This window comes from Lampris incognitus, chromosome 9 (assembly GCF_029633865.1).
Source record: "Lampris incognitus isolate fLamInc1 chromosome 9, fLamInc1.hap2, whole genome shotgun sequence".
NCBI lineage: Eukaryota > Metazoa > Chordata > Actinopteri > Lampriformes > Lampridae > Lampris > Lampris incognitus.
The window spans coordinates 20,672,306-20,697,406 of NC_079219.1; the positions used below are offsets into that span (position 1 = coordinate 20,672,306).

At 43.9% G+C, this 25,101-nt stretch overlaps 1 protein-coding gene across 1 annotated transcript in view; it reads right to left on the reverse strand.

Moving 5' to 3' along the window:
* Positions 1–25,101, reverse strand: part of si:dkey-22o22.2 (neural-cadherin) — a 178,092-nt gene that overhangs the window by 36,081 nt on the left and 116,910 nt on the right. The window contains exons 15-17 of the mRNA XM_056286943.1: positions 24,661–24,847; positions 21,625–21,768; positions 1,453–1,736 (exon numbers count right to left, since the gene is read on the reverse strand). Of these exons, the coding sequence (XP_056142918.1) occupies positions 1,453–1,736; positions 21,625–21,768; positions 24,661–24,847 (615 nt within the window). The remainder of the gene's footprint in view (positions 1–1,452; positions 1,737–21,624; positions 21,769–24,660; positions 24,848–25,101) is intronic.

The following is a 25,101-nucleotide window of genomic DNA, read 5'->3' on the forward strand; positions in this document are numbered from 1 at the left end:
TTTAAATCTGATTTAGCGTGTATTAATTTGATTTATTGAGGAAAAGGTGTGACGAAAGGTCGTCGAGAACTCTAGGAAGAAAAAGGAGGTCACCCCTGACTTCCTGAAACAACTTTTAAAAAAACAAAGGCCCTCAAGATATATATATGTATTGGGTATCATCATTCGAAAACACAAGGGTGCGTATCAGGCCTGTATTGTGTAAAATGGCGTCACACATATGTGATGTGTTAGCATCTTGACACTACGTTCCCTCTGTGGTGAGGCTCCAGGCTAATTTCCCTCAATGACTCTACTGTGACAAATAGTATTACATTAGTCTGTGTGAAACTTGACCTTTTTCCACATGTTAATCATTATAAACAAAGTCAGTTTTGCAAAACTCCTTTACGGTGCTGTTAAGCCCCCGGCCCAAAAAAGGTGCTTCTTTTTGCTAATTGAATCAGTTACGTCTATACGGAGTTCATATCCTAACATTCAACTGAAGGTTTGGTACATTCTCTCACTACAATTAAATGTTAGAATTTAAACTATTCTTTCTTTCAGAAAAATCCTGCCAAGGTCCCCTGGGGGTCCCTGGACACTACTTTAGGATCCTCCACTGACGACTTTACATGTCAAATATTTCCATACCAAGCAATACTATGCTTTAATACAGGCATAGGCAAACATGTGCAATGTAGTGCCATGTGTGTACAGATTCTCCATCCCGACCAGTCACAACAACCGGTCACTTCACTGATTAACATACCTTAAACCAAAGCAGACAGATGAATAAATGAAATCACCAGGTGGAGTGTTGGGCTGGATGGATAACCTGCATACTCATGGCACTCTATGGCTCATGGTTACCTATGCCTGATTTAACACAAAGGCAAGCGGTACTTAATTACCTGCCATGAAGGTCAGTGTGAATACTAGTTTTCTTTCTTACTCAGCACTAAACCAGCTGATTTCACCAATTAGCCCTACCTTTTCTGGTTGAAGGTATGCTTATTAGTGACAAACCTGCATACACGTGGTTTGAGTACCACTGTTACAGACTCAACAGTGTGCAAACATGAGCCATCAAGGAGCAGCCGATTTCACCCGATGGCACAGCTTCTGCCAGACCGGGAAACTTATCAGTGAAATCAGCTGGTTGCCACTGTAGTGTCATTAACATATAACTATTAATTAGCGCTACGGTGTGGAAAAATGGTCGGATTGCAGAGATCCATTTTTGACTTTACTTTTAACTGCAAGCTTGACAATGTTAACACTTGTGCTGTTTATCTTTCTTAGTTCTTATTGGCTTTTGTTCTCTGGGTACAGGGAAGGTAAACTAATCAGACATGCATTTCTTTTCGAAGTTTTTGCATGTATAGGGACATTTTTAATTTCTTAAACCCAACTAATAGAAACACAACTGATTTGTGTTTGCATTTCCATAACTTTTATTTAACCCCTGACCTCTAAGACGAAGACGGGCAACTGGGTGAGCTCTTCTGTGACCACGGCATGGTACTCAGTCTGGCCAAAGACAGGTGCCTCGTCATTCCGGTTTACCACCTGGACCACCACCAGCGTCTCGTTCTCCCACTTCCCATCAGAGGCGACCAGCCGAAGCTCGTAGCGCTGCTCCATCTCATAGTCCAGGGGCTGTGCCACAAAAATAGTGCCCACCTCTGGCTCCACATCAAAAGTCCCCATCGTGTTGCCCGCTGTGATCTGGTAACGCAGTTTGGCGTTGGCACCTGGGCATGAAAGCAGAGGGCAGTGAAGTTGAGTCAAATTTACTTCTAAAGCAAACAGGATCACACGAAGGACACAAAGACCAAAACAATACAGTCAATGAAAGTGAGAGTGCATCACAAATTTCTAGATTTTACAGCAGTCTCAGCGTGTGTTCATGTAGTCCCTGAATTCATTTATTCTCTATAATGGCTTAATCCAAACCAGAGTTGCAGGGGTGCTGGAGTCTATCTCAGCTGGGATTGGGCAGAAGGCAGGGAGACATTCATTCCTAAGGGCATTCACAGTCTCCAATTCATCTAATGTGTATGTATTTGGACTTTGGGGGGAAATTGGAGAACCTGGAGAAAATGCACATGGGTATGCATTTCCCACACACAGGGGTTGAGATCAAACCCAGGTGAGTCTCGCTGCAAGGCCACACTGGTAACCACTAAGCCACTGGATATTTTCACTAACTTAAAATTTGTTTGAAAAATTGAAGAGATCATTTAATAATGTAATAAATGTGCTTTAAAAGAAAGCATTGCGGGCGATTGAACATTGTGTGAAATGATTCAGCCTATAAATGTGTTTTTATTTTGTCAATCAGAGACTGGTTGACTACCTATCCACTGACAAACGGTTTGACTTGACAAAGTGATTCAGTCACTTGGCCAGGACAGGACTCACACAAACCTGTGCACGTAAACAAGCGAAACCGTGCACACAAACATACACATTCACATATATGCATGTGCACAAATACAAATTTTATATACACTGCTCAAAAAAATAAAGGGTACACATAAGCAATGCAATGTAGCTCCAAGTCAATCACACTTTTGAGATATCAACCTGTCCAGTTAGGAAGCAACACTGATTTGTGAATCAATTTCACCTCTTGGTAAATTGTCTAATTTCCACCAGGTGGAAATTAGACAATTTGCAAGACAACCCCTATAAAAGGAATGGCTTTGCAGGTGGTGGCCACAGACCATTTGCCTGTCCTCATCTTTTCTGGCCGATCTTTGGTTAGTTTTTCATGTTGCTAGTGCCCTCACCACTAAAGGTGGCATGAGGCGGTATCTGCAACCTACAGAAGTTGCTCAGGTAGTGCAGCTCATCCAGGATGGCACATCAATGCGTGCTGTGGCAAGAAGATTTGATGTGTCTCCCAGCACAGTGTCCAGAGCATGGAGGAGGTACCAGGAGACAGGCCAGTACACCAGGAGACGTGGAGGGGGCCGCAGGAGGACAACAACCCCGCAGCAGGACCGCTATCTGGTCCTTTGTGCAAGGAGGAACAGGAGGAGCACTGCCGGAACCCTACAAAACGACCTTCAACAGGCCACTAATGTGCAGGTTTCTGCTCAAACAGTGAGAAACAGAATGCATGAGGATGGTATGAGGGCCCGACGTCCACAATTGGGGCCTGTGCTCACAGCCCAACACCGTGCAGCCCGATTGACCTTTGCCAGAGAACATCTTGGTTGGCAGATTCGCCATTGGCGCCCTGCGCTCTTCACAGATGAGAGCAGGTTCACACTGAACACATGTGACAGACGTGAGAGAGTCTGGAGACGCTGTGGAGAACGTTCTGCTGCCTGCAACATCCTCCAGCATGACCGGTTTGGCGGTGGGTCAGTGATGGTCTGGGGAGGCATATCCTTGGAGGGCCGCACAGACCTCTACGTGCTAGCCAGAGGTACCATGACTGCCATTAGGTACCGGGATGAGATCCTCAGACCCATTGTCAGACCATATGCTGGTGCAGTGGGCCCTGGGTTCCTGCTCATGCATGACAATGCGCGTCCTCATGTGGCCAGAGTGTGTCAGCAGTTCCTGTATGTCGAGGGCATTGATGCTATGGACTAGCCTGCACGTTCCCCAGACCTGAATCCAATCGAGCACCTCTGGGACATCATGTCTCGTACCATCCGCCAACGCGATGTCGCACCACAGACTGTCCAGGAGTTGACCGATGCCCTGATCCAGGTTTGGGAGGAGATCCCTCAGGAGACCATCCGTTGTCTCATCAGGAGCATGCCCAGACGTTGTAGGGAGTGCATACAGGCACGTGGAGGCCACACACACTACTGAGCCTCATTTTGAATCGTCTTGAAGAATTTCCACAGAAGTTGGATCAGCCTATGTTCTCATTTTCCACTTTGATTTTGAGTATGATTCTGAATCCAGACCTTAATGGGCTAATGATTTTGATTTCCATTGACCATTCTTAGGTTATTTTGCTCTAAACACATTCCTCTGTCTAATAAATAAAGATTTTCAGCTGAAATATTTCATTCATCGAGGTCTATATTGTGTTTTTAGGTGTTCCCTTTATTTTTTTGAGCAGTATATATACATATATAACTTTGTTAAAAGAAACACGCAACAGTAGAGAATGTGCTCAACAGATAAGGAGCAAAATAATCCAGTGAGTCAAGTAAATTCTTTATGAGACAGTACAAGCCTGTTGCATATATATATATATATATATATATATATATATATATATATATATATATATATACACACACACACACACACACACATACATACATACATACATACATACATACATACAAACATATAATAAATTAAACTTGTATAGCACTTTTCTAACACTCAGTCGCTTAATATATATATATATATATATATATATATATATATACAGTGCATCCGGAAAGTATTCACACCCCTTCACTCTCCCCACATTTTGTTATGTTACAGCCTTATTCCAAAATGGATTAAATTCCTTTTTTTTTCTCATAAATCTACATACAATACCCCATAATGACAAAGCAAAAAAGGTTTTGTAGAAATGTTTGCAAATTTATTAAAAATAAAAAACTGAAATATTGCATGTACATAAGTATTCACACCCTTTACTCAGTACTTGGTTGATGCACCCTTGGCAGCGATTACAGCCTCAAGTCTTCTTGGGTATGAAGCTACAAGCTTGGCACACCTATATTTGGGGTATTTCTCCCATTCTTCTCTGCACATCCTCTCGCGCTCTGTAAGATTAGATGGGGAGCGTTGCTGCACAGCTATTTTCAGGTCTTTCCAGAGATGTTCAATGGGGTTCAAGTCTGGGCTCTGGCTGGGCCACTCAATGATATTCACAGACTTGTCCCGAAGCCACTCCTTCGTTGTCTTGGCTGTGTGCTCAGGGTCGTTGAAAGGTAAACCTTCGCCCCAGTCTGAGGTCCTGAGCGCTCTGGAGCAGGTTTTCATCAAGAATCTCTCTGTACTTTGCTCCATTCATCTTTCCCTCAATCCTGACTAGTCCCCCAGTTCCTGCCGCTGAAAAACATCCCCACAGCATGATGCTGCCACCACCATGCTTCACTGTAGGGATGGTATTAGCAAGTTGACGAGAGGTGCCTGGTTTCCTCCAGACGTGACATTTGGCATTCAGGCCAAAGAGTTCAACCTTGGTTTCATCAGACCAGAGAATCTTGTTTCTCATGGTCTGAGAGTCCTTTAGATGCTTTCTGGCAAACTCCAAGCGGGCTGTCATGTGCTTTTTACTGAGCAGAGGCTTCCGTCTGGCCACTCTACCATAAAGGCCTGATTGGTGGAGTGCTGCAGAGATGGTTGTCCTTCTGGAAGGTTCTCCCATCTCCACAGAGGAATGCTGGAGCTCTGTCAGAGTGACCATCGGGTTCTTGGTCACCTCCCTGACCAAGGCCCTTCTCCCCCGATTGCTCAGTTTGGCTGGGCGGCCACCTCTAGGAAGAGTCCTGGTGGATCCAAACTTCTTCCATTTACGAATGATGGAGACCACTGTGCTCTTCGGGACCTTAAAAGCTGTAGACATTTTTTTGTACCCTTCCCCAGATCTGTGCCTCGATACAATCCTGTCTCAGAGGTCCACAGACAATTCCTTTGACTTCATGGCTTGGTTTCTGCTCTGACATGCACTGTCAACAGTGGGACCTTATATAGACAGGCGTGTGCCTTTCCAAATCATTTCCAATCAATTGAATTTACTACAGGTGGACTCCAATCAAGATGTAGAAACATCTCGAGGATGTTCAGTGGAAACAGGATGAACCTGAGCTCAATTCTGAGTGTCATAGCAAAGGGTGTGAATACTTATGTACATGCAATATTTCAGTTTTTTATTTTTAATAAATTTGCAAAAATTTCTACAAAACCTTTTTCACTTTGTCATTATGGGGTATTGTGTGTAGACTGATGAGAAAAAAAAGGAATTTAATCCATTTTGGAATAAGGCTGTAACATAACAAAATGTGGGGAAAGTGATGGGTTGTGAATACTTTCCGGAAGCACTATATATATAAATATATATGGTGCGGGAAGATGGCAGTGCGAACTCATGTTTGCAGCAGCCTCACCAAGTACTGACTATGTAGTGTCTTTGTCTACATCGGTGTCCAAGTTTGTGTCCAAGTTTTTATTTTGATTGTCGATTTGTTTTGTTTAATGGCTGGGAGAGCGGGTGTTGAATCGGCTGAGAGAGCTGGGTCTGCTGTGTCCTTTGGGCCTAGGGACCACTGCCCTGCCCAGAGCTGTGATGAGAGCATACACCAAGGCGGTCTGGTGACAGCCTTGCCTAGCATCGACTGTGCAGTGTTTTTGCCTGCGTCTGCGTTTGTGTCATCATGTGGAGTGCAGGGAGGTGTGTCGAAGGTATATCTGGCTGGGAGAGCTAGCATTGGATCGGCTGAGGGAGCCTGGTCTGCTGCGTCCAGTGGGCCCAAGGACCATGGCCGTGCCTAGAGCTGCGCCTGAAGAGGAAACACCGAGGGCGGTCTGACAGGACATGGAAGCAGGGCAGGCTAAGCTAACTGCTAGCCCATGCAGACCGGCAGTTCCGACAGTCATCCTGGCTGGCGTTCGTCCTCTGGACAGTGGAATTTTTGGACTGTGTTGCACTGAATGGACTGTGTTAACTGTTTGTGTTTTTTCCGCTATGTTCTCTCTGTTTTTGTATGTTTTTGGTGGTTTCGTTTTGGGAAATTTTGGATGTGTGTTTTTATCTTTTGTGTTGCACTGCTGTGGGCTGGGAGAAACGAAATATTGTTTCTTTTGTGTATGCAAGTACATGATTGAAATGACAACGAACTGTTCCTGATTCCTGATACACACACACACACACACACACACACACACACACACACACACACACAAACGTACGTACGTGTACCTTGCCAAGCACACTCATGGTTACAGAGAAGATCACCCAGCTGCCCATCTTCATCTTAGCGGTCAGGGTTTGAAAAAAGTAGGAGAAACTCCAGTTTGCACACCAACTCACACAGAATATCCCTTCACTAATATGCCGTGTGTGACCCAGTGTGGACAGGAGCCATCAAATATTTGGTAGGAAAACATGTCTCTCTCACAGCGGGGCTCATTAGAAGCCCTGAACGCCACACAGTCCACCTCTCTGCTCCCTTTCTCCTCACACACACAGTGTAGATAGCAGAAATAGATGCAGACAAAAAACCCAAACACACACAACACAAGTTTAACACTTGATACATGGGCATGTGTGTGTGCGCGCACACACACAGGCACATAGAGGTGGGGTGTTGGAGGCCAGAAAAATTCTCACTTCCCTTTCCCTCTCTTCTACTACCTCTCCTGTCCTGTCATGTTCTCTCCTACTCTCCTCTCCTCTTCTTTTCATCCATCTCTTGTTAGTCTTGTTTCTCTGATGTTGCTGCTCTCATCCCCCCCCCCCCGAACAGTGGGAGGGAGAGGCATCTAGGACAAAAACCTCTTGGAAACCAAGAATATTACAAAGAACACTGGCAATATCATCTGAGCTTCTGTATCAAAACAATTGACAGCAGGATTTCAGGTGTGTTAACAGTGATTGGAGGGAGGATTATGGATAAGAGTGATTGATTGTGTAATGGAGAGACTATCCGAACACACGCTGATACTGCTGACACATTGCCACCTGGGCCTAGTGCTGCACAAAGTACCACTGCTGGAAAAGAGCTGTAGACATTAAGAAGCACTGACTGAAGAAACAACGATTAGTTCAATATTCAATAGTGTATATCAGAGACCCACTATACACAGACTTGATTTAGTTATGAAAAAGTTAGATCTTGCTCTTTTATACTCCGTACAGATATCTATCATTCCCTTATGCCTTACTTACTTGCTAACTCAGTTATTTACATAGACAATTTGATATTCTTCCATACATACTGTAGATGTTCTTAGATAGATATTCTTTCTACTTAAAGGAAAACTGCACTGATGGCTTTGTGCATGTGCAGTGAGTACTGACGAGCAATGTAGTCGATTGAAGCGATAAAGTCCTCTATGCGTACTGTACTGACGGAGAAATCGGTGTTCTCCCGCTCACAGATCCTCTCTCACAGCACCTACGTGTACCATAATGCACTGCATGCAAGCTTGTACATCATCATCCATAAAATCTTCTGTGACAATGTTGTGGTAGAGCGGGTCATACTCAGATGCCAACATGAATCTGAAGGAAATCCTGAACGTGTGAGGTGTCTAAATTATATGTTTTTTTTATGAGGAATTCAAATATGAGTTTATTTTTTGGATAGACTAACTCTGACCTACATCATTTTGTATTCGAAAGGGTAAAATTGGCAACTTTACCCTTTCGAACCCCTTTACAAGATATTAAAAGATACAAGGGAAATCATTTATATAGACAAAGCCAAATCAAACCAGTTACACAAGTCCTGCTTTGAGTCATTCTTGGACATCAGCCTCCTACTGGTCTCGAGCCCTGATCCCTCCATCCCTCTTTTCCTGTGAGAAATACTCAGCAGATGCCTCAGTCACCATTTTAACAACCCTCTCAATGCTTCGTGTGTGGCTAGGCCAGTTGAGCACCTCCATGGGAGTGTTGATGAAGTTCTTCACCTCCGAGGTGCTTAGGGAGCAGGTGAGAGGTGGCTCTGACACACCTTCTGACCGGCTGATCCAAGTCACCAAATGCTGGAAGCATCACAATTGATGTCAGGTGTCCTTGTCAGGGCTCTACACTAACTTTTTGCATTGGTTGCACTGGTGCGCCTAACTTTTTTTTTTTAGGTGCACCAGCACAAAATTTAGGTGCACCCACATTTTTCATTGCGTCGCCTTTAACACCAAAAGGTCTCCTTTTTATCGCTCTTGTCATATAATGTGAATGATTTTTTAAAACAATAAGGTGTAGAAAAAGCTTGTCTTTATTTTAAACACAATATATAAAGAATATATACACTACCGTTCAAAAGTTTGGGATCACCCAAACAATTTTGTGTTTTCCATGAAAAGTCACACTTATTCACCACCATATGTTGTGAAATGAATAGAAAATAGAGTCAAGACATTGACAAGGTTAGAAATAATGATTTGTATTTGAAATAAGATTTTTTTTACATCAAACTTTGCTTTCGTCAAAGAATCCTCCATTTGCAGCAATTACAGCATTGCAGACCTTTGGCATTCTAGCTGTTAATTTGTTGAGGTAATCTGGAGAAATTGCACCCCACGCTTCCAGAAGCAGCTCCCACAAGTTGGATTGGTTGGATGGGCACTTCTTTGAGCAGATTGAGTTTCTGGAGCATCACATTTGTGGGGTCAATTAAACGCTCAAAATGGCCAGAAAAAGAGAACTTTCATCTGAAACTCGACAGTCTATTCTTGTTCTTAGAAATGAAGGCTATTCCATGCGAGAAATTGCTAAGAAATTGAAGATTTCCTACACCGGTGTGTACTACTCCCTTCAAAGGACAGCACAAACAGGCTCTAACAGGTACTATTTAATGAAGATGCCAGTTGGGGACCTGTGAGGCGTCTGTTTCTCAAACTAGAGACTCTAATGTACTTATCTTCTTGCTCAGTTGTGCAACGCGGCCTCCCACTTCTTTTTCTACTCTGGTTAGAGCCTGTTTGTGCTGTCCTCTGAAGGGAGTAGTACACACCGGTGTAGGAAATCTTCAATTTCTTAGCAATTTCTCGCATGGAATAGCCTTCATTTCTAAGAACAAGAATAGACTGTCGAGTTTCAGATGAAAGTTCTCTTTTTCTGGCCATTTTGAGCGTTTAATTGACCCCACAAATGTGATGCTCCAGAAACTCAATCTGCTCAAAGAAGTGCCCATCCAACCAATCCAACTTGTGGGAGCTGCTTCTGGAAGCGTGGGGTGCAATTTCTCCAGATTACCTCAACAAATTAACAGCTAGAATGCCAAAGGTCTGCAATGCTGTAATTGCTGCAAATGGAGGATTCTTTGACGAAAGCAAAGTTTGATGTAAAAAAAATCTTATTTCAAATACAAATCATTATTTCTAACCTTGTCAATGTCTTGACTCTATTTTCTATTCATTTCACAACATATGGTGGTGAATAAGTGTGACTTTTCATGGAAAACACAAAATTGTTTGGGTGATCCCAAACTTTTGAACGGTAGTGTATATATATATATATATGAAGAATATATAAAGAAAAATAAAGTGTTTAAAGTGCTACACTGAGCTTAAATAAAACATTTAAACATTTCCAAATAAAAGTGTTTGTGCTTAAAGTGCTTCAATGAACTGAAATTGAACATGTTAGATTTAAACATTTCATTGAATTTTATGATCATTTCTGATTCCTCTGAGGACCTGATCAATACAGCCTGACGCTGAAATGCAGCTGGGATAGGGGCCACTGTATTTACACACTTGTCACGGCATGTAGTATGCTTTTTGGACAAGTTATGCTTTTTTAATGTCTCGATCCGAAACGTCGTCGACTCTCCGACGAATGCACTATTACCGGCCATACTCTGACCACACTCCCGACAGTAAACGCAGTGCATTGCGTTCCGTTCTTTGTCGTACCTCAGCCAGGGAAATTGTTTTAACCAGTCACGCCTGAAAGAATATATTTTGGGCTTTTTGATTTGACTCTCGGGGCCGGGCTCTATCTCAGACTCGGTTGTCTCCTCTGGTTCCGAGTCTGATGTTATCACGGAAGGACCGGGGCTTGGCATTCTCCCAGGGACCGTCACCGAGGCCGAAGGCTCCGTGTCTTGGCTGGATGTAGGCCTACTCTTGGTAGATGAGATGGATGGAGTGACAGTAGGGCTGGTTGAAGGAGTCGGTTTCGTTTTTTTAATGAAAAAACTTTCAATGGCTCTACCTCTCTTCATTTTCACTCGTTTTGTCGCGTAGACCTATAGGCTATTATTTTCCCGTTCAAGTTCTCTGGCGCTCAGCCTGCTCAGGTCGCTCGCATTTTTTGAACTGACACTACTTAGAGCAGTGAAAAGGACCACAGCCAATCAGAGGCAAGGACCCGCCCGAGCTCTGTCTCTTATTGGCTTAGACCCCGATACCGTCAGGAGAACACAGAGAGATGCTGCGCTTGCGAAAGAGATTTCAGTGCTCACCCGAGCAGCATCGGGTGCACCCTCGAGTTGCACTCTCGAGCCCTGCTTGTCATGGGGACACCATTTCCACTGTTGGAAGTATGGTTTAGCCAAGAGTGTAACGATGCGTTTAACTAGGATCTAGTTATTCTGTCCGCCATCTGACGTCGGGATAGATCACCATCACAGATGGAAAAACTAAAAAAACAAAAACTCTGTTTCACTGCCAACACAGAGCTACAGAAATGATTGTGAACAACTGCAAGTGTTTTTGATATGCCGTCCCTGTTGCAGACAGATAAGAGACAAAGTCGAAAATCTGTGACTCTACTTAAGTTCTTTCTACAGTGACGTTTTCTCTGCCTTGGGATGTCATGTTTGTTCTTTACGTTGACTTCCTCACTATTCATTTCCAAGTATGTCCAAGCTTACTACTTACAAGCTTACAATAAATAACTGAATTTGTAATACTAGCTAGTTACTCCCTGACCGGTACTTTGTGGTACTTCACATTAGCATACTGTGTTTGTCATTGTAAGCCTTAATACACCTAATTCTAACAAAACACAAAGTAACTTCATTATACACACAGCTGAATTTATCAAGTTCTTATTTACTTAGCTGGATTAAATAAAATAGGAAATAATAATGTCTTTGACATATTTAATAGTGTACTATAAATTCAACAAATTTTTATCTCTCAAGTCCTATTCACACAGGACTAGCATTATCTGAGGACCTCATGGGATTTAGAAATTACCTGTATTTTACTCGAATTTACTGACATTATCCCTCTGGATGGGACTGAAGATGTCAAGGTTCGGTGTAACATCTGCATTCTGTACACTACTTTCACCTGCAACCATGTCTATGGTCTTGAATGACAAGAACAATGGCTGCTAAGAAGAGAAACAGGCATTGAGCGTGCAAAGAGACACTCGGTATAACTGCTGTGTGGGGTGAACCACATTACCAAATGCATGCTGTATAGCAAGATAAGCCTCTTGAATTTGCACCCAAAACGCTGTCAAAACTTTCATTCACAATTTCCACCGCAGCCTCCATAATTCTCGACTGGGAAAGAGGCAGAAAGAAGGCACGACGAAAACAAAAAAAACCTTGCTAAAAAAAGAAAATTTTAAAAAAATACGACCTCAAATTACTGAGATGCCAACTTGCAGGGCACTAATAATATCAGATGACCTGTGTTTGCCAAAATATGGTAGGTCATTTGCGCTGGAATTTTTACTTTACATATGACGGACATGGCCGATTTGGGATTAAGATCACAGATGACCTCAGCAATTATTACAAATTACTAGAGGTCCCCAGCTAATACTAGTCCTGTGCGAATACGTCTCAAGACTGTAGTGACATATACCGGTAAACATAAAACAACAGAAAGACACACACGCGCACGCACGCACGCACACACACACACACACACACACACACACACACACACACACACACACACACACACACACACACACACACACACAGAGTAGGTGTACTGCCTGTAGCCAGGGCAGTCTAGGTCGGGCTTGGTCTCTTGTTTTTGGGCACCAAGGAGACTTTAAGAGACAAACACCATCTGTGGAGACATGCAGGACCTTCATTACGACATGCCATGCTCCTCCCAGGAGTGTGTGTGTGTGTGTAGGGAGGCTTAAGTGCACTGGTCTGTCACAGCCTCTGAGCACGATCGGTTGTGACACACGCCGAGAGGTTGAGAAAGAGAGAGAAAGAGTGTGTGTGTGTGTTTCTGTGTGTATAGGGAATAGCTCCAGTGGTTTTTGCCTCTGGCTTCCTCCCTAATGATCGGTCTGGCCATATGGTGTTGCCCCTTACACACACGCACGCACACGCACACACAACCACACACACATATGCAAGGGATAGGGCTGATTAAATTCGCAGCCTAGCAGGAGGCCTGAAATTCAGATTAAGGTCAAAACTCTGCTCCTTGTGGTTCCGGGGGTAAAGTTGCCCCACGGCGTTAACTGCAGGTCCACTTTTCCACTTCTGCTGAAGGTCAAGGCTCTAACAGGGTGAACTCATCTATAATACAGTGGGGGAAATAAGCACACACTTCGAAAGGATGTTTTCACACAGTTTTGTGAGCAGTCAAAGAAAGAACACATTATTGTAATCTGCAACATACCACAAGAAGATTTCTAGCACTGGAAACCAGACCAGCCTCACGAGTCGATCAAATTGATCTTCATCAAGGGACTGTCTCTGGCCTCTCTCTCATTGAGAGCGGTTTCCAAAAGGGGGGCCAATCCAATGTGTGGATGGTCCAATCACAGCTTTGACTTCTGATCCAAGCGAGATATGCAGTTATGATGCAACGTAGTAGAATTGTAAACTACATAGTAAAATGACTGATGGGCACATAAATTAAAAGAAATGAAGTAAAATGATTGATGGGTACATAAATTAAAACAAATGACGTTCCTTTGTAAAATGAAGCAAGCTACATACGTTTGACAAAATATGAACCCTTCTATAGACAAGAATCTCCAAACCGTGTAGATGCTGAACAGCAAACTGTCAGGTAACTACTTTTATATGGTTTGAGAGTCAAAAATTTGGCTTTTTCAAACTGCCTGGTTTACTGTTGACCACTGGGAGGTATGTATATTGTATGCTGTATTATTTAGTATACTAGTTTGTTACTACACTAAGGACTTAGGTAGTTACTTGTTTTTTCACATTATGACAAGAAAAGGTGTATATGCTTTTTAAGTTGAAGAGTAAATAAGAGCCTTGACCATTTTATTGAGTTTGCTGACATGTACAGGTTAAAAACATGGCGGTCTGGTATTGGTACTCTGTGATGTAAGCATAGCAGGATAAACACAGCTGCAGACCACAGCATTAATAATGAGTCTGTTTGAATTCGGTTTGCCAAAGAACCAGCATTGACCGTATAATTCAGCAAACCCACCAAAATGGTCCAGGGTTGAGTTACAAGCTAACATCGATCAGTTAGTAAAGGTGTACTAAATGTTATCTCGCTCTCAATAGGGGCATTGGTACAATACAATGTAGGAAATTATACATGCCAAGGCATGTACAGAGTAGGCAACTATTGCTGTGCAGGTGCCATTGTTTACTTACTAGGCAACTGGGTCATGTTGCATACAGGCTACCGCCCAGTTGACACTATGCCATTTTGCAAATTCACACTGCACACTCTGGGACTTGTGGATGTTAAAAAAAAAAAGAAGGATTTTCTTTAATAATGCAGACTATTCTGCCCTAGAAGTGACAATCAGCCATTTGTTCTCCCTCCACAAATCCACCAGCCTTGCATCTAAATCCAGGGTCCAATGATAAGCCACTTTTTTCAAAGTTGAACAACTGCAAAATAACAGCTTTGTTTGTTGCAGAACAAAGCTTGTTGGCATTCACACTGTGCTTTGTTTTTTCTTTTTTTGTTGTTGTTTTTTTTACTGCCTTGTAAAATATGTAAAGACTCTTTGGGTGACGTGCACTTTAAAAAAAAAACTGAAGTTGAAGCTGCACCACTTCTGCTGCTGCCGTCATTTCCGCTTTCGTGTTCCCTCCAACTCTCATTGGCAAGACGTGCAGCAAGCGGTCGCTTGATATCAAACATGTTCGAAAACAGTGGCGGTTCTTACAAATCCAAACATGTGGGTGGCCATGTTGCAGCGCTCATTCACAGAGGTGCCTCTCAACGCTTCCACAGCAACTGACATCAACTGAAAGTGTGTGGTGGGAAACGAGGCGCCGCCTGCAATAGATGCTTAGTCTAAACCTGCTTTTAGTGCTTTGGTTGGTGCTAGTTATGATACTGGCTAGTTTACTACACACATTGCACACACACACAAACACACACACACACACACACACCCCTCCCCACCTCTGTACCTCATTCTGATGACCCTAGAAAACTGAAAACCCGTGTGTGTTTACTGACATCCCCGAGGCCACACTGCATGGCTCAAACATCAAACTCAGCAGGAAAAAAAAACAACCCACCCCCCCGATCTTATTACCAGAGTTACTTCGTTCGGCACATTTTCCACTTGGCCAACAAGAAGCAGGATCCTGAAAGCGCATCTTGCGACAAAAGCCGCTGCGCCTAATCAGCTTTGAGGGGAGACGATGTTTCAAATGTCGGAGTCTGTGAAAAAAAAAATCCTCCCCTCCTCTTCTCCTCCCCTGGCCCTGTTCTTCTTACATATCACTCCCCCATTTACATACACAACACACACACACACACACACACACACACACGACAGAATTTCATTTTGAATGGGAAAATGTTAGAATTTCATGGTAGAGGAGACGCTTGAGGTTTTAGGTTGCGTGGAATATATGATAGAGAGGGGGAGCATACAGAGAGCCAAGAGGTAAGAGAGAGACAGTGTTATTGGTCACAGATGTCTCAATGTGAAGCAGAGGGTTATTGTTGCCGCTCAGGTCCGATCAGGATATGTTGTAAAAATTAACATTGTACCGATGCTGTTCACACTGTCCTTTAAGCTGCCGTAAGCACGTTAATGAGCGCATAGTACTCATTACATGTACACCGTGATATGATCTGCTCAAATACACAACACATGCCAAAATTCAAAAATGCCATTGGGATGAATAATCTGAATCATTGCAGAGATAGTTGCATAGGTCAGGGCTCACTAGATCCATCGTGTGTTATAAATTGCGTCATGTTGTGATGTGAGCGTTGGGTGAGGATAGTCTGTATTTTTGTGAAATGCTTATAAAGATCTTTAGATACTTTGGAAAATGTTGTTTTGTGATTAGACTCACGAGTCCTTTGTAAATTGAGTCTTTTTTTTGAGGTCTTGAGATCTATAGCATTGTCTGCCTTTATATGCTCTATTTGTACCACACCAAGTCTGTGCTCAAAACACACAAAACCCAGAGCAACATTCTCTAGATCAGGATATATTTCTATACCCCCCCTTTTTCTCCCCAACTGTCAATTGTACCCATCCAATTACCCCACTCTTCCGAGCCGTCCCAGTCGCTGATCCATCCCCACTGTCCATCCAGGGAGGGCTGCAGACTACCACATGCCCCCTTCTATACATGTGGAGTCACCAGCCACTTCTTTTCACCTGACAGTGAGGAGTTTCACCCGGGGGATGTAGCGCGTAGGAGGATTACGGTATTCACCCCAGCCCCCCCCCCCCGAACAGGCACCCTGACCAACCAGAGGAGGCGCTTGTGCCGCGACCAGGACACATACTCATATCCGTCTTCCCACCTGCAGACACAGCCAATTGTGTCTGTAGGGACGCCCAACCAATCCGGAGGTAACACGGGGATTCGAAGCAGCGATCCCCGTGTTGGTAGGCAACAGAATAGACTGCTACGCTACCCGGATGCTCCTAGATTGGGATATATTTCTGTTTTTTTTTTTCTTCAGTTTTCCCCCTGTTTTCTCCCCAACGGTATCTGGCCAATTACCCTGCTTCTTTTTTTTTGAGCTGTCCCGGTTGCTGCTCCACCCTCTCTCTGCCGATCCGTGGGTCGCCCCGACTGACCAGAGGAGGCGCTAGTGCAGCGACCAGGACAAATACCCACAACCGACTTCCCACCTGCAGACATGGCCAGTTGTGTCTGTAGAGACGCCCGACCAAGCCGGAGGTAACATGGGGATCTGATGTTTATTTTTTTCTGTTACTGGTGTTCATAGCTTCCCATCAATGCCACAAAATCAGGCTCTTACACAGAACCCCATTGCCTAAATTTCTATTGTGCGTTCCTTCTCGGTGAATAAAATATATTCTGAGTTAAAGAGTGAAGCGTGTGACACTGCTAAATGATAAATGACTTTTCATCATGGGTAGCTCCCAGTAATATGGCAGTGGTAGACTGGGACTGTACTGGGCAGCTTCTAAGATTGAACGTATAGACAGGTGTGGTTGAATGATAGAGCAGTGCTAAAAAACACAATGCTGCTCTGTTGACGTTCCCTGGAGAAATAAAGATCAAAAAACATCTTCAGGATGTGAATTCTAATATTTTATACTAAGTTTTTCAAGTAATTTTTTAATTAGACACTACAACCCTGTTTCCTGCTATTTGCAACCATCAGCAGTCCTATTCCATCATAGACGAATCCATTTTACAGTGAGTGAAGAGGTACTGCCTCTGTGCCCTTGGGCCAATTTTACCATCTAGGTATAAACAACCCCTGTCACCTTGTCAACAGCTTGTCAAGAGTATGTATGTGTATCTGCCTGTGTTTATGTGAGTGAACGTGCTGCAATCTATCCTTGAAATGTCCTATGTATGTGTGAGTGCATACACAGATGTGCGGCTAGTGTACATTTGTGTGTGTACAGTAGTACATCTATGTGTCTTTATATATGAATGAACATGTGTTTGTGTGTGTGTGTTGTGTGCGTGAGTTTATCTGTACATGTTTGTGTGTGTGTGTGTGTGTGTGTGTGTTGGCATGTCATACATGTACAGGTGACCTCTTGTCCACATATAAACTATGGGTCAAGCAACTGAAGGCAATATATGACACATGCACACATACAACAACACATCATGTTAGAGTCGAGTGTGTGTGTGTTTTAATGACAAGATGGCAGAGGACATGCTAACCCAGTGGTTCTCAATTAGGTCCTCAGGTACCACCTGTACTGCTGGTTTTCTATTCTGCCAGGTAGTTTAATTCCATTCACCTTTTGTTACAATTATTCCAACTCCGATTCGGGAGGTTTTGGACCTGAAACACATTTTGTATGTCAGTAATTGTGGGCCTATTTTCCAATACACTGTACTGCCGTTTTTAATCCTGTAGTTGTTACTATAATGTAAATTTATCCTCAGGTATAATATAGTTTACCTTGACCTTAACCCTGTAAGCCACACTCCTCATAAAACATTTGTCTCTTGAGGAGTACTGGACAACAAATTGTGCATTGCTATGACTCCAGTATGGGATGACGACGGAAGAGAGAGAGACAGCATCATCATCACAAAGCATCAGAGACATAAACACAGCACAGATTTGAACTTACAGGGAGAGAGAGCGACAGAAAATATTCTCTTAACACAGACACACACGGGCAGACCGCTGACTCGGCAGGGCTGGATTGAGTGCTTAGTAGGATCATGTCTTGTGTTTTACAGCTAATCTCCATGCTCAAACAGCTCATCTCCCCAGCCAGACACCTGCCCGCCTGCCCCCTTCCAAAATGGCCACATTCTGTCTAATTCCCCCTTAGTCCCTCCGGGGGGGGGGGTGTTCAGTTAATTACCGTGGGGGGCCCCTGTTGAGACGGTGGATTCTGGTTATTCCTAACCTAGCCCAGGGATAAACAAACTGCCCATATTTGGGAGGGAATGGTGACTGTTATTTGCAGTAGGTTGCTATCTTAGCACTTCTGAACTCCGTGTTCAGCGTTTCAGGAGGTTTCCTGTGCTTTTTTCCAAACCCTCAGAGGATTCTACAGCCATGGTTTGTGTGTGTGTGTGTGCATCTGTGTGTGTGTGTGTGTGTGTGTGTGTGTGTGTGTGTGTGTGTGTGTGTGTGTGTGTGTGTGTGTGTGTGTGTGTGTGTGTGTTTGTGCATGTGTGAGTATGTCTGTTTGGTTTTGTGTGTGTGTCTGTTTGTGTGAGTCAGCTTGTGTGTGTTTGTTTGGGGGCAGGGGACGTAAATGCTAAATTCAGATGTTTGGAACAACAACGGCATGTTAGTAAAATAAATTAAAAAAGCCAATAACACTCAATCCAAGATGGTGTCCCATCACCTTGTCCCTGCCGACCAGCTGAATGAAACACAGCATCTCGCTAAATCAGATTTTACTCTGAAGGGAGATGTTTCTCAGCAAGACAAGAAGTCCCACAAAAGATTTACCATTGTCATTAACACAAGGACGTGCTTGCTGTTGTTCTGTTGTGTGTGTCCCCCTCCTGTTTATTAGTTTCAGTGGAGGAGGAGAGAAACGAGGGACAAACCCAAACAAAGAGACAAACATCAAATGACGAGCTCACGGGAGCAGAGCTGTGCTTCCCACATTCAGCGCTGAGCCACGCTAATAAGCCCTGACAAAAAACAAAAAACAAAACACAATACGTATCAGGGACTGAAAAGAGGCTGACAGGAAATGATGGTGTGGGTGTGTATGTGTGTGAGTGAGGTTGGTGGTCTTTAATAAGGTGAATCAGGTGAAATAGAAAGAGATAGGTAGAGAGATCATGTGAGAGTGAAAGAGGAAAGGAGAGGACAAAGAGAGAGCGAAACAGATAAAGAAAGCAAAGGAGACACTATAGGAGAGTGAGATGGAGACAGACAGGGAGTGAGAGACAGAGATGGGCAGGCAGACATGGGTAGAGAGAGTTTATTCATCTTACATACTGCTTGCCAAAAGGAGTCTTCCCCAACTCGCCTCTCTGAGGAGCTCGTCAAAGCTCCACATTCTACTGGAAATTAAATGTAGGAATACGTGACGCCAGGGGGCGCTGATCTCTTTTATATGGGGGACGTTGCGATTGGTTCCACTCCACCAGAGTTAGCAGAACAGTCACACTTCCAGACCAAAACTCCAAAACCAAAACATTAAATTAGCCTTTTCGTCCATCAGCCAGTGGCTGGTACATCGAAAAAGCCACTTTCCTTATCTTAATAAGCATTATCACAACCCTGTTTTAGAATAGAATAGACCCTTCACATGCTGGTTAGCGGCGTGCTAATCTTGCTGTTTAAGTACTAACTTTGCAGCCACAGGCATAATTTATCAGTATTTAGGTAATGGTCATTTCAACATCCTTAATATATGCGATGTGTGACGTGGTTCAGGCACTCTGACAGAAGGGCGTACTGAAGGAAACTTTCTGGTGGGTTGTGCACAATTTATCAAATTTTGCAATCTATTTCCTGTGGACAGTCGGGTCTTTTAAGGACCTCTTTCAGAAGCTGAAAAACAACCACCTGGCGTCACAAATGTCCCCAAATGTCTGTCTTTAGACTCAATGTCTGTGTGGCCAATTTAACATAGACAGTTTAATTGGGCTAAGGAGCGCTTCGATGACCAGATTGGTCACTCACTTCTAAAATCTCTCCATTTCCCAGCCAACAGAATAGATCTGAATAGAATAGAACAGAGCTTTATTGTCATGCCATGGCCGGAAAATCTTCTTTAGTCTTATCTCTTGCATACACATAAAACAATTACACAGCTAAAATCCCTCCTTTGTTCTGCTGGGGAGCTTGAGTTGCACTAAGGACAAAAGGATCTTGTGTACAGATTTTGTTTGGCTCATGGCATTTTAAAATGACCACCAGAGAGGAGGGGCTCACACACAGAGTGGAGAGGGTGGATGGTGTCATTGATTACAGCCTTAAAAAGTCTGCATGCTTCAAACGAAGGCATTTGTAGGATGCATCTTCCAACCATGTCAGACAGCAAAGTCACTCATACTTTTTCCAACCAGCTAGAGTCAGAGGTGGGGTGAGAAGTTGTTTGTCATACCGAGGGGGTGGGATTATAAACAGGAAATAGTTATTGCTACAAAAGATCAGTCAGTGGCGGTAATGTGCCATTTCTTTGCCAACTGCATTTCTTTGTTTGCCAAAAGAAGAAAAATGAGTGACAGTCTGTTTATTTTCATATAAACACAGCTGTAGCTGGGTATACGCAAACTGCCATCATGTCTATTGTTTACTGGCATGTAGGGCTGCACAATGTATCATCATTTCATTGTCGCTGCAAAATGAACTTAAACAACAAACGCATTGTAAAGGGACAGGATATTCGTGAAGCCGGAGGGTTGAGACAGCGGAGGCAAAGAGCAATGCTAAGTGGCTAACAGTAATTCGCAGGCTATTAGCTTAGTGACCCCCCGCTGATCACAGACAATCGACGGGGACAGAAATGTGGCTTCTTTACATTAACCACTGATAGTTTAGTCCAGCATTTGGTTATGCCTTGCATATGTGCCTCCAGTAAAATAATGAACACACATGTGCGAGTGTGTAATGTTTATTTTTGTCATCTTTATCGAGCAGAGGTTACTGTGGATGAAGAGTTTTTCCTTGAAGCTGTTCGTGGTGAGCAGAGAGCAGTAAACAATATTTCTCTGACGTATGAACAGAACAGAATATACAGACCATCTGAAACCCCGCCCATTTTCACACCTAAGCACACCTGGCCAATCACTGAAGAAAGTGGGTGTAGACTTTGGAATCTAGGTGTCGGGCAGTCACAAAACATTACAAACCCTGACCCTCCCTATCCGACTGTCAGAGATGAGCTTTCTGATGTTATCTGACTTTCCAAACTGCACGTTTTGTTTGTGGCATGCAGCAGGCCTTAGCCTTCCTCTCTACAGTTGTGCCATACAAGATACTTACCTGCCTTTGCCTACGACTTGCCTGCTTGCCAGTGATTTTATTAAGAGCCCAGACATTCACACTGTCCACAAAATGTGCTCTGCCAGAACAACAGATGGCAAACAGACATCAACCCCTGGTCCTGTCAGACACCATTTCACCACAACCCTGGCTGCTGTGACTCACCTTCGTCTTCATCGTTGGCAGTGACGGTGATGAGCACGAAGCCGACCTCCTTGTCTTCCTCCACGCTCACCTTGTACACCGATTGGTCGAAAACTGGGGCGTTATCATTGACGTCAGTGACAAAGATTCGGACGTAGGCTGTGTCTGAGTGGCAAAGGAGAGAGGGAAACTTTAGTGAAGTCTCTAATTTGGTAGATTCTGATTCAATTCAATTCAGTTTATTGTCATTAAAAACAATGTGCAGGCACATGTTAAAAATGAAATGAGGACTGTGGCTTCACCAAGCAGTGCAAGACAGACACAGACAAACACAGCAAACACAGTATAAGATATACACACATGAAGACCAAAAGCTAAAAATAAGTTAAAAAAAGAGCAAGAGTACAAAATAACATTCAGTGGGTGGCCAGGTTCAGGTGGGCAACAGCTTGTGGAAAGAAGGTGTTTTTGAGCCTGGTAGTACGGGCTCTGAGGCTCCTGTAGCGTCTCCCAGAGCACAGGGGGGAGAACAGGCCATGGTTGGGGTGGGTGGGATCTTTGCTGATGCTCAGACCCCTTCGAAGGCAGCGTTTGTGATAAATGTCTTTTATGGCTGGGAGCTGGGTACCGGTGATATGCTGGGCCGCCTTGACGACCCGCTGCAGAGCTTTCTGGTCTTCTGAGGTGCAGTTGCCGTACCACACTGAGATGCAGCTGGTCAGGACGCTCTCTATGGTGCAGTGGTAGAAGTTTGTGAGAATTTTGGGGGGTAGACGGGCGCTCCTCAGCCTCCTCATGAAATACAGGTGTTGTTGGGCCTTTTTCACAAGGGCCTGGGTGTTTAATGTCCAGGAAAGTTCCTTGCTGATGTGGACTCCAAGGAATTTAAAGATGGAAACATGCTCCCCCTCCACCCCATTGATGTGAATGGGGGAGTGGCTGCAGCTTCCAGACCTCCTGAAGTCCACAATCAGCTCCTTTGTCTTCTGCACATTAAGGACAAGACTGTTGGTAGTACACCATGATGTGAGGTGCTCAATCTCGTCTCTGTAGGCCGTCCCGTCATTGTTGGTGATACGGCCAATGACTGTGGTGTCATCTGCAAACTTAACTACAACATTTGAAGGGTGAGTTGGTAGGCAGTCGTGGGTAAAGAGGGAGAAAAGGCGGGGGCTCAGAACACAGCCTTGAGGGGCACCTGTGCTGAGGGTCAGGGTGGGGGAGGTGTGGTCACCTAACCTAACAGACTGAGATCTGTTGGTCAGGAAGTCCAGAGTCCAGTTACAGAGGGAGGGGTTGAGGCCAAGGGAGAGGAGTTTGGTGGTTAGTTTGGCGGGGATGATAGTGTTGAAGGCAGAGCTATAATCTATAAAAGGCATCCGGATGTATGTGTTTTTAAGTTCAAGGTGGGTCAGAGCAAAGTGCAGGGCAGTGGCAATGGCATCCTCAGTAGACCTTTTGGGACGGTAGGCGAACTGATGTGGGTCGAATGTGGGGGGATAATGTTTTTGATGTGAGCCAGAACCAGTCTCTCAAAGCACTTCATGGCAATGGGGGTGAGTGCTATGGGTCGGTAGTCATTCAGATATGTGGATGTTGGTTTCTTGAGGACAGGAAGGATAGAGTTGGTCTTAAAGCATGTCGGGACTATGGATTGGGACAGTGAGAGGTTAAATATAGTTGTGAAGACCTCAGCCAGCTAGTCGGCACATTCCCGGAGGACCCGACCCGGTATGCTGTCCGGTCCGGCAGCCTTCCGTGTGTTCACTCTGCGCAATGATTCTCTGACCTCTGTGATTGATAGAGTGACCACCTAGTTTTCTGGGTGGCTGGGGATTTTTGTGGCTGGGTCAGTATTGTCCTTGTCGAAGCGGGCATAGAAATGATTTAGCTTGTCTGGCAGGGAGGCATCATGGACAGTGGGACCGCTATTGGAGCTTTTGTAGTCTGTGATAGACTGAATGCCTTGCCACATTCGCTGGGGATCGGCGTTATTGTGAAAGTGGTCCTCTATTCATAGGGGATATTTATATGTTTGGCTGTTCTGATGCCGTTTTTGAGGTTGGATCTGGCTGCGCTGTAAATATGTCCAAGTCGTATTGATTGCAGAGTAATTTTGAAATTTACAAGGAATATGACTTAGTTGGGTGCTATAATAAAATACACAAGGGACATAACACACCAATGTAAAGAGGGAAGGCTCAGGGTTTATAGAAATATCTATTTAAGAGTTTTGAAGGCTCCAGAGTACCTGTGTATATGGGAATATCAAGCTAGTAAGGGAGTTAAAGGATTTAGCCAAAAATTAGTATCTTGGTAAAAAGTGCAAAATCAAAAAACTAAAATCGAAAATTTGCATAATAGCACAGTCAGACAATCCTGATGACTATAAGCGCCTGCATGCATCTTAGATTAAAAACTCTTGAGGATTACCTGTTCTTTTGTGTGTGTGTGTGTGTGTGTGTGTGTGTGTGCTTGTGAGATGTTATTGACCCAAAACGTTTATTAGCTTTTAGCCTTGATCTATTAGTGCTGAGTTATTGATGTGTTAATGAATGAAGATGTTATAGAGGAACATGGAACTGAAATCAGCCAAGTATTGGATTAAGGTTTTATTGCCTGGTTTGGGTCAAGTGTTACTTACTAGAAAGATAGGGAGTGGTGTGTGTGTGTGTGTGTGTGTGTGTGTGTGTGTGTGTGTGTGTGTGTGTGTGTGTGTGTGTGTGTGTGAGAGAGAGAGAGAGAGAGAGACAGAGAGAGAGAGAGAGAGAGAGAGAGAGAGAGAGACAGAGCGAGAGCGCGAGAGAGAGTGTTCTTGTACTTCTATCTTTGTGAGGACCAATTTGAGTTTCAGCCATCAGAGTGAGGACATCTTTGCATAAGGGTCTATTTTAAATGTTAGGACTTGAGTTTAGGGTTTTGGTTAGGCATGCAGTTCTAATTTTTATGGTTAGGGAACGAATGTAGTCAATGAGGGGGTCCTCACAAAGATACAAGTGCAATAATGTGTGTGCGTGTGCATGTGTTTATTATTGGTGTGTGTGTGTGTGTGTTCACCTGTGTTAGGTTGTCCCTGTTGTCCAGGTCTTGCAGACTCTGAGCTGTCCTGGGACTGGACCTCGATCAGGTAGGATCCTTTCTGCTCTCGGTCAAAGGAGGCACGGGTTCGGATCACTCCGGTGTAGGAGCTGATACTGAAGTACTGTGAGTCCCCACTCTCATCCCTCAGGATCACATAGTTAATCTGTAGCCGCGGGAAACAGGGAGAGACAGCAGAGGATTCAACTCTTAACTAACTCAGAGTAAAAATCCACACAAGGCTTTTAAATCTCGAGGGCACTGTCAAAGTCACTGCTGACTGTTGAATTACATTACATCTTTTTACTACTTACATCTGCTACTTCTTCTGACTACCTACATGGATTGTATTAGCATTCTTTTGAAATAATACTTTCCATCATATTATGCGGCAGGCAGATGCCTGCTAATCTGTCTGTC